The following is a 9,771-nucleotide window of genomic DNA, read 5'->3' as shown; positions in this document are numbered from 1 at the left end:
ACCCAGGCGTGGGTTGGGGAGGTACCTGGAAGGCATGGTGGGGGAGTCAGGTTAGGTTCCAGACCTCATCATGCTATTTTTTTTTTTTTTTTTTTGGTTTTGGTTTGTTTTGTTTGAGACAAGTTTTTGCTATGTAATTCAAGCTGGCTCTGAACTCACTACGTAACTCAGGCTGGCCTTGAACTCGCAGCAATCCTCCTGCCTCAGCCTCTCAAGTGCTAGGATCACAAGTGTGTGTCACCTTGCCCAGCCATTGTGCCATTTATCAGCTTGGGTCTTTTTCTTTTCTTTTCTCTTCTTTTCTTTTTTGTTTCTTTCTTTTTTTAGTAGCTTGGGTCTCAGTTTCTGAATGGACCTTCCAGGGTCGTTGTAGAACTCAGTCTCCCTGGCACAGCTGCTGACAAGCGTTTATTAAGTCTTTGCTATGGTTGTTATGTTACCTTGGAAGACAAAAGACCACTGCCTAGGAAGGTCGGGGTATGGCCAAGATGCCCCTGTGGGGACGCAGGGTAGAGGTTCCATGTCTCTGGGGCCCAATCCTCCTTTGGCTGTGCTGCCTGCAGCTGATAAACCTCTTATCTGTCTGGTCCAGGCAGGGGAGCCCAGGGTCAGGATAGGAGGAGAGGGCAGGGCTGCTATCGGCGGCCAGGCCTAGGCCGTATCTTTGAGGAGAGGGGCTGTCTGCTTAGCACTTCCCACAACACTCTCGTTGGGGAACCCCAAGCACTTAGTCGCATCTGGAGGGAAGAAGGTGGAGACCCTAAAACTGAAGACACAGGAGGAAAGCAGGGTGACTCTTGATATTTCCTCACAAAACGCAAAAACAAACCAACCAAAACACCCTGGGAGACCTGACTGTCTCTGCCCAAGACTACAGTTTTGGGAAGTAAGAAGGAGGGGAGAAAGAAGGCATCCTATCAGAGAAAGAAGGTAAAGAAAGACCTGCTGTGCTCCCAAAGGAACTGACTATGGCTGTCATAGGTGAGACAGGGTCCACACCACAGAAAAGAACTTGCCAGGTGGCCGTGTGTGGTGGCACATGCCTGTAATCCCAGCACTTGGGAGGCTGAGGCAGGAGGATCGCAGTGAGTTGGAGGCCAGCCTGGGCTGCATAGTGAGACCCTCTTTGTCTGCCAGGGGAAGGGGTGGGGTTGGTTGATGAGTCCAGCTGAGGAGCTGAGGGAGGGTGGAGCTGGGGGAAGCCCTCCACAGGGGCGGGACGGCTCTTCCAAATCCAGCAGGAGCAGCTCTAAAGCCTCTCTCCCTGCTGCACAGGTTGCTGGGCCCTTTGGGCTTTGGGGAAACTTGCACCGGACCCTGGCCCAGTAGGGTGCCCCCGTGTCCTCCTCGGCAGAGCAGGAACAGGGTGACTCAGCTGCCCACGCCGGAGCAGGGCGACATGGAACTGACCTGGCAGGAGATCATGTCCATCACTGAGCTGCAGGTGAGCGGGCCCAGGGAGAAGGGGGCTGCCGGGGACTGGCCTGCGGGAGGCAAGGCTGGGCAGGAACAGGATCAGGGCTAGGGAAGCCGCAGACTGGAGAGGGAGCGCCGCAGCAGGTGGGAGCGGGTGGGGCAGGTGGGCGGGAGGCCTGGAAGCTGGGTGGGAGGGGGCGGGGATGAGCAGGTGGGGAGGGAAGGACCTGACTGGGGTGCAGGCTTCCCGCAGCAGGTGCCCTGCTCCTGTCTCTCTCTGCTGCACTCCTCTCTGTCCTCCTCTCCTCGGACCTCCCTCTCCTCCACCTGCCCATCTTCCCCCATCTTCTCCCCTGCCCTTAGCAACTGGTCCCCTTTCTCCCAGGTAGCACAGCAGCAGTTCAGGGGCCTCAGGCAGGGGAGTCGGGCTATGCTGGGGTCCTCTCCTCCTGCGGGTTGGACAAAGGGGTGTCTGTTGGCTTAACAATGATGCCTTTGTCACCGGCTGCCCTGGAGCAGGGTGGCTCCCCCATGTGGGTTGGGGGCCTTCTTTCCAGCATGTTCCCTCTTCGCTGCACCTGGGCAGGCACTGAAGGAGAGGGCAGAGCCGGTGCTGGCTCCCCAAGGTGCTTGCTCGCTCCCAGCCCTCCCCTGCCTCCAGGCCTGGGACCCTCAGGATCTGCCCCAGGCCTTTCTTTCCACCCAACAGCTCCCTCTGCTGGGCACCCAGGGCATGGCCAGGGAGTGAACTTGACCCTTTGACCCCAGGTAACCACAGCAGGAAAGGGTTCTGAGGGGTTATCTTGAATAACACGGACTTATTTTCCTGAAAGAATTAAAGGAGTCATGGGGCTGGGGATTTAGCTCAACGGCAAAAGCGCCTGCCTGGCAAGCGCAAGGTCGTGAGTTCGGTTCCCGGTACCGGAGAAAAAACAAAAAAAAAATAAATAAATAAAGGAGTCATTTCTACTCAGAGCTCCTTCTTCTGAGGAGGTTCTGTAACTTCCAGTGTTAGGTGGTCACCGCTGAAGCTGACCTCCGGGACCTTTATTCTTCTTGCCACGGCTGGATGGCCACTGCATATGAAGCTTCCAGTGGTTTTTGATAACTTTCCACTCTCTTGTCACCGTTGAATCTCACTGGTTCTTTCAGAAGGCCCCTATCTGATCCTGAGGGAGTGCCAGTGTCTCTCTCTCTCTCTCTAATATGCTGCTCAACCTGGCCTTGAACTCGAAGTCTTCCCACCTCAGGCTCCCGTGTACCTGGGATTGCACGCATGCACCACTGCCCCTGGTTTGTTTGCTGGTTTCTCTTTCTCAGCCTGTCTCCAAATTCTCTGTGTGTCTTTCCTTACAGGGTCTAAATGCTCCAAGTGAGCCGTCCTTTGAGACCCAAGCCTCAGCCCCATACCCTGGACCTCCACCGCCTCTCTCCTACTGCCCCTGCTCTGTCCACCCCGACGCCGGCTTCCCACCTCCTCCACCGCCTTATGAGCTCCCGGCATCCACCGCCCACGTCCCGGATCCCCCATACTCCTACAGCAACATGGCCATGCCAGTGTCCAAGCCGCTGACCCTCTCAGGCCTGCTCAATGAGCCCCTCCCAGACCCCTTAGCCCTTCTGGACATTGGGCTGCCAGTGGGGCCACCCAAGACTCAGGAGGACCCCGAATCCGATTCAGGATTATCCCTCAACTACAGTGACGCGGAGTCTCTGGAGCTGGAGGGGACAGAGGCTGGCCGGCGCCGGAGCGAGTACGTGGAGATGTACCCAGTGGAGTACCCTTACTCACTTCTGCCCAGCTCCTTGGCCCACCCCAACTACGCCTTGCCCTCCGCTGAGCCCGCCTTGGCCCTAGAGCCCTCCCCAGGCCCTGTGCGAGCTAAGTCTACCGCCCGGGGCGAGGCGGGGAGTCGCGATGAGCGTCGGGCTCTGGCCATGAAGATCCCCTTCCCGACGGACAAGATTGTCAACTTGCCTGTAGATGACTTTAACGAGCTGTTGGCACGGTACCCGCTGACGGAGAGCCAGCTGGCGCTAGTTCGGGACATCCGACGGCGGGGCAAGAACAAGGTGGCCGCCCAGAACTGTCGCAAGAGAAAGCTGGAGACCATCGTACAGTTGGAGCGGGAGCTCGAACGGCTGGGCAGCGAAAGGGAGCGGCTTCTCAGGGCCCGCGGGGAGGCGGACCGTACCCTGGAGGTCATGCGCCAGCAACTGGCGGAGCTCTACCGTGACATTTTCCAGCACCTCCGGGACGAAGCCGGCAACAGCTACTCCCCCGAAGAGTACGCACTGCAGCAGGCCGCGGACGGCGCGGTCTTCCTGGTGCCCCGGGGGGTCAAGATGGAGGCCACAGACTGAGCGCCAGGGAGGGGGAGACATGGTGGGGATTTCCCACATTCCCTTTGGATAAAGGTTCTCCCCAGCCCTGAGACCTAAAAGGTGCTAAATTCTATAGGCCAAGGGGACAACAAGGGAACCCCCGCATGTGGAAGTTCCAAGGTGCATTCAGTGAGGCTTGCCTGGAGGCCAGGGGAGGAACCTAGCTTCCCAGCCCAAACTCTTTCTCCCGTCCAGGCTTTGGTCTATAAAGAGCTATACAGAAGCAGCTTTCCGTTGTGTCTTCCTCCTTTTTTTTTTTTTTTTATTTTGGAGACAGGATCTTGCTATGCAGTTCAGGCTGGCCTAGAGCTCACTGTGTAGCCCACACTGGTCTCAGACTTGCAGTGATCCTCCTGCCTCAGCCTCTTTTTTTGGTCTTTTTGAGACAGGGTCTTGTTATGCAGTTCAGGCTGGACTTGCGCTCACTTTGTAGCCCAGATTGGCCTGGAACTTGCTTCAGCCACCAAGTGCTGGGATTACAGGTTGTGTACCGCCACCAAAAGTAGAAATACACTTGGCCCACACTGCAGGCTGTCCTCACGGGAGTCTTTATGTTAATGGAGTGCTGCAGACTCCCCCAAATCCTCACTTGTTTTTTTTTTGTTGTTGTTGGTTTGTTTTTTAAAGCCAAGGTCTCACTACACGGCCCAGGCTGGCCCTGAATTTGTAGTGATCCTCCTGTCTCTGCCTTGGCCTCTCAAATGGTGGGATCATAGGCATGCACCCCCACACCTGGCTGTGAATGCTCACTACATAAAACTGGAGAGTGCATTAGAATTAGGAGAACTCACAAAAGTAAATAATTTGCAGCTGGGGATATAGCTCAGCGGCACAAGTGCCTGCCTAACAAGCAAGTGCAAGGTCCTGAGTTCAATTCCCAGTACCAAAAAAAAAAAAGAATGAATAAATAACTGGTAACTGCAGTGATAATTTTTTTTTTTTTTTTTTTTGGCTTTTTGAGACAGGGTCTCGCTATGCAGTTCAGGCTGGCCTTGAACTCACTTTGTAGCCTAGACCAGTCTCAAACTCACAATGATCCTCCTGCCTCAGCCTTCCAAGTGCTGGGATTACAGAGGCATGTGCCACCACACCTGGCTCTGCAGTGATGAATCTTTTAAGAGCCAAAACCAGGCACCCAGATTTGGCATTCTAGGCTCATACAATTTCCAAGAAAACTCAGGGCACCTGAATAAAATATTACAACAACAGGGCCAGAAATAAGGCTTCTCTTTAGCAACATTTTTCTAAATTACTTCCATTTTGAAAAAAGAAATGAAAATTCCATACAGTGTGTCTTCCACCTTGAGGGAGGGAGGTGCTAAAGCCAAACATTCCTCAGAGATCAGTGCTTGGTGGGCTAGGGAGGGTCTTGGACTCTCTGGGTAGTCCAGGCTGCCCTCAAACTTGCAATTCTGCCTTGGGCTCCCTATTCTTAAAGCTGGGAGAGCTCTCAAAGCTGACTGGATCCTCACTGTAAGATCCCTGACGTTTAGGTCTCTTGTTTCTCAAATCTTGGAACAGCAAAACAATGACCTAGAATGCCCACCGGCCTATGTTTGCTATGTTTCTCTTTACTCAGCCTGGGTCCTGATGTGCTAGAGCTCTCTCAGAAGACTGGGCTACTCTCAAGCAGAAGGAGAATTTGATTAGACATTGAAATTTCAGAGCATTTCACTCGAATCTTTGGTAAAACGTGCTGTACCATGGAATAAAATATGCATTCCTATCAACCTTTCTCTCTGGTTCTGTTAAACACTACCCAATATTTGTTTTGAACATTATCTGCCTTATTTTTTTCTCTCTCCCTTGCAATAATAGTTGACTACATTTTAGATTTTTTTTTTTTTTTTTTTTTGGTCTTTTTTAAGATAGGGTCTCACTATGCAGTTCAGGCTGGCCTTGAGCTCACTTTGTAGCCCGGGATGGCCTTGAACTCGCAACGATCCTCCTCAGCCTCCCGCGTGCTGGGATTACAGGCATGTGCCATCATGCCCAGCTTCTTTTTTTTTTTTTGAGATAGGATCTCCCTGTGTAGCCCAGGTTGGCCTGGAACTCATGGCAATCCTCCTGCCTCAGCCTCCCAAGGGCTGGGATTACAAGCATGTGGCACCACACCCAGTGCTTTCAGATTCTTTAGCCACATCAAAATCCAATCAAACCATTGGGTATAGAAGTGCACACCTGTAATCTTAGCACCCCCAGAGCTGCAGGCCGGAGGATCGCTGTGAGTTGAAGTCCAGCCTGAACTACACAGCAAGACCCTGTCTCAAAAAAAAAAAAAAATCAAACCTTCCAGACTGCATATTCAATTCTCCTTGGAGTTAAGTGGTTCTCAGTCATCCCAGTCACTCACACACCTAACTTCTTTGGAGGTTTTCGTTTTTCTCCTTTGTGCTACTATTTTATAAGCTTCAACAGGAAAACTTTAGTTCTAGGTTCTGATAGAAATACCACAGGTGCTGGGACCTGAAAGCAAAAAAGTGATGTGAGATACCAGGGAATATAAAATCTTCACCAACAGAAAAAAAGAATCTTCCTGGCTACACTTTCTGGAAAATGGAGTATCTAGCCTAGGTTTAAGGACTGAAGGCAATTCGCATCTCCCTACCCCTAGCAGATTTGAATATATTTCAGACAATTTGTTGACTTTTGAGTTCTCAGAAAATTGACAATGAGCCAGGCATGGTGGCGCATGCCTGTAATCCCAGCACTCAGGAGGCTGAGGCAGGAGGATCATCGCAAGTTTGAGAGCAGCCTGGGCTACTAAGTGAGCTCAAGGCCAGCCAGGACTACAGAGCAAGACCCTGTCCCAAACAAACCAACAAAAAAATAACAAAAAAAGGGGTGAGATTTGACAGTGTTCCTGTTACAGAGGTAGGAGTAACTCACAGCAAATTCAGACATTTACCTAGTTAAATCCTAGGCTTGATGACACAGTGAACAGGAGACGACGCTGTGCTGCTACAGAAACCGCAGTATAGCAGGAAGAGCATCCTGCAGGGTGCATAGCTGTGCGCTGCGGGCGACCTGAAGGGCTCAACAGTCCTCCATCCAATGGCTGCAGGAACTTGGACAGGGTTACCATCCCTGAACCTACTTTCTCATGTAGAGAATACAGAATTAACTTTTCATCCTTGTACACACATGGCAAAGCACATGTGGACTGCCATCATAGGAATGTAAATTTCTCACCAGAAATACTTCATCAAACTGTTAAGCAAGTGAGTTGTCCTATGCTTCCAGTGTTACCCAAGATGAGAACACTCTTCCAGCAAACTTATGAATAAAGTGAGAAACCAAGATCCCAGAGTTTCAGGCCAGCTTGGGCTCTATAGTGAATTCGAGATCAACTTGTCTCATAAAGAGAACATTATTCATCTACTTGATACATTAGTCCCCTAAGTTATTTCAGAATGTGAGTAGAGGCAAATTTTTCCTGGAGTTCACCTTATCCCTCCACAGTTCAGTTCTGGCTGGCCTCAAACTCAGTGATCCTCCTGCATGGTAGGATTACAGGTGTGTCCACACCTAGTCCTTCTGTTAGCTTCAAAATTCAGGCTGGAGCCGGGCATGGTGGTACGCACCTGTAATCCCAGCACTCGGGAGGCTGAGGCAGGAGGATCACTGGGAGTCTGAGACCAGCCTGGGCTACAAAGTGAGCTGAAGGCCAGCCTGAACTGCAGAGCAAGACCCTCTCTCAAACAAAAAGCTAGGCTGGATAGGTGAATTTTACTCAGAGAATCTTGAGTATCTGCTACCAATTAGTGACCCTATAATGTCAACTTTCAAGTTGATGCAACAGCACAGGCACCTATAATCCCAACACTGTGGGAGGTAGAGGCAGGATGGTAAATCTGAGCCCAGCCTGGGTAACTCAGCAACTTCAGACCCCTCTCAAAACAAGAAGGGGTGATGCTGTCAGCGTGAAAAGTTCTGGGTTCAAGCCGCAGTATGGCAGAGGGAAGAACCACGACTTCCCCTTCCTATTTGCGTTCTGGTGTACTTGAGAGCCAATAAATACAACTTGTTAACCCAAGATGAGGTTCCTTGTATCCCTTCCATGGTTATAAACAGCTCCCAGAAGAATCAGCTCAGCAACTAACTACAAGCTGAGTTTTCCTTGCCAGAGCCAGGGCCATCTCCCAGGGGAGGAATGGTACACAGGATACAAGGCACGTTACTCCTGATGAATTGCATAGTGAGACCCTGTCCCCAAAAAACCAAAGAAAGGCATGAGTGTCAGTGACCATGTATATAATGCTTTGTGCCAGACATGTAACTTCTAAGTAAAGGGTGGGGCCCTGCTAAATATTACAGTCTATCAGACAAAACTAATCTATAACCAACACATTTCCTTCTCATCCCCAAGTTTGAAATGGAATGCAGTACCACAAATACAGACAAAAGGAAATAAACTAAAAAGCAGTTTATTAAAAATCCCATTCACAAAATTGAATGATTAATCAGTGCTGTAGAACAGCTAAGCCAACTGCAGGCAGTTGAGAATCAAGTACAGTGGCTCAGATAAAGGTTGGTCCTCACAAGGAAGTTCCCTGCAAAAGGAAAAAGAGCTCATTATCTCTACATAAGCAGTCAATGGGCTCTAAAATTACAACTACCACTACTGTGAACAGATTGTTTTTTAAGTGAGTGACAGTCTTGCAAATGTGGGAACCCAAACCTGTAATCCTAGCACTAGGGAGGCAGAGACAGGAAAAATTATGTCAGAGCCAGCCTAGACTCCACAGTAAAACTTTTGTCTTAAATATCCAAAATTATCCTTTTGGGGGCTGGGGACTTAGCTGAGTGGTATGGTGCATGCTTGGCCAAGCATGAGGTCCTGACTTCCAATTCCTTGTACCAAAAAAGCAAAACAGAAACACCAAAGTTATCCCTTTGGAGCTGGGCCTGGGGACATGTGCCTGAAACTTGAGCAACTCAGGAGGCTGACCCAGGATGACTACAAGTCTGGGCAATTCAATGAGACTGTCTGAAAAGGGTTAGGCATGTAGGTCAGTGGTTGTCCTCGCATGTACTAGCTGCTTTAATAACATTTCGGTGAGCACAACTGGAGTAGATGAGCTCCTTTGGTTAAAACCTCACCTGCAGCCTGTCATTCTTTTTCCTCTGGGAATACAAAGCACACTTGGTGATTTACAGGAACTTACCTTTTAGCTATGAGCTCGGTTTTTTTTTTTTTAATTAACAGCTGATAAGCTTGCAGAAGCAGATTCCTCCCCTAGAAAAGTAAACAACCTTTAGAACTAGCTCTTCTCTGAGACCAAGGCCCATCCTGAAGCTACACCCCCCTCCCTCCCATTAATGGCCCACCCTCCCTCCCACCATTTTGGGGTAAGGGTTCTAATGCATTACTTTGAGCCATTGTTTTAATGAAATGGGTCAAAGGTAGGTAAGAAATAAAACTAATGGGCAAAAATATTGTCTTCAAATAGAATTAATGTGCTCATTTACTTCATTTGGGAGCCAATAGGGTATCAATTTAAAACAATCTCCAGAAAAACCAGATTCAGCTTAACTGGACTAGTTTTGGCTCAATATTAAGGAAAATGCAATAGAAAACTGGACTTTAGGTTAACTAAATGGATGTAAGTAAAATCTGTTCTTACCTACCAGCATAGCAATAAAACCTTGCCTCCTGGTTCTGACTGCTAGTCCTAAGAGTCAGGTGTGCCTTACTCTGGTCTGCCTCCTTCCTTGCGATGGTCACTGAAACTTCACTCTCCTAGCTTTCATGGTGAGTGCCGTGGCCTGCCCCTGGCTTATCTGTACTCCACATACCATAAGTGTCTACTCTCAGCTGCAGAGTGTCTGAGCTCGGAGCCATTCGCGCTATACTTGCTAGCAGTTCCTAGTAGCTGAACATCTCCTGGATCTTTAAAGGCATTGTCACGAATCCTGAGGTATCTGCAAACTCCCTTAATAGTTAAGGTTCCACCTGCTATTGCAAAC

The 9,771-nt window shown here is 49.9% G+C and overlaps 2 protein-coding genes across 3 annotated transcripts in view; one reads left to right on the top strand and one right to left on the bottom strand.

Moving 5' to 3' along the window:
• Nfe2 (nuclear factor, erythroid 2) overlaps positions 1 to 4,108 on the top strand; it is a 10,559-nt gene extending 6,451 nt beyond the window's left edge. The window contains exons 3-5 of the mRNA XM_013520794.1: positions 982 to 1,085; positions 1,276 to 1,444; positions 2,773 to 4,108. Coding sequence (XP_013376248.1) covers positions 982 to 1,085; positions 1,276 to 1,444; positions 2,773 to 3,780 — 1,281 coding nt within the window. The 3' untranslated portion in view covers positions 3,781 to 4,108. The remainder of the gene's footprint in view (positions 1 to 981; positions 1,086 to 1,275; positions 1,445 to 2,772) is intronic.
• A 4,890-nt stretch (positions 4,109 to 8,998) lies between these two features.
• Positions 8,999 to 9,771, bottom strand: part of Hnrnpa1 (heterogeneous nuclear ribonucleoprotein A1) — a 6,712-nt gene continuing 5,939 nt past the window's right edge. For both annotated transcript variants that reach the window (XM_005397210.2, XM_013520944.1), the window contains one exon: positions 8,999 to 9,040. The gene's annotated coding sequence lies outside the window, so the exon portion shown is untranslated. The remainder of the gene's footprint in view (positions 9,041 to 9,771) is intronic.

The sequence above is a fragment of the Chinchilla lanigera genome, unplaced genomic scaffold (assembly GCF_000276665.1).
Source record: "Chinchilla lanigera isolate Chin_1 unplaced genomic scaffold, ChiLan1.0 scaffold00057, whole genome shotgun sequence".
NCBI classification, from domain to species: Eukaryota; Metazoa; Chordata; class Mammalia; order Rodentia; family Chinchillidae; genus Chinchilla; species Chinchilla lanigera.
This window is presented reverse-complemented; position numbering and strand designations above follow the sequence as displayed.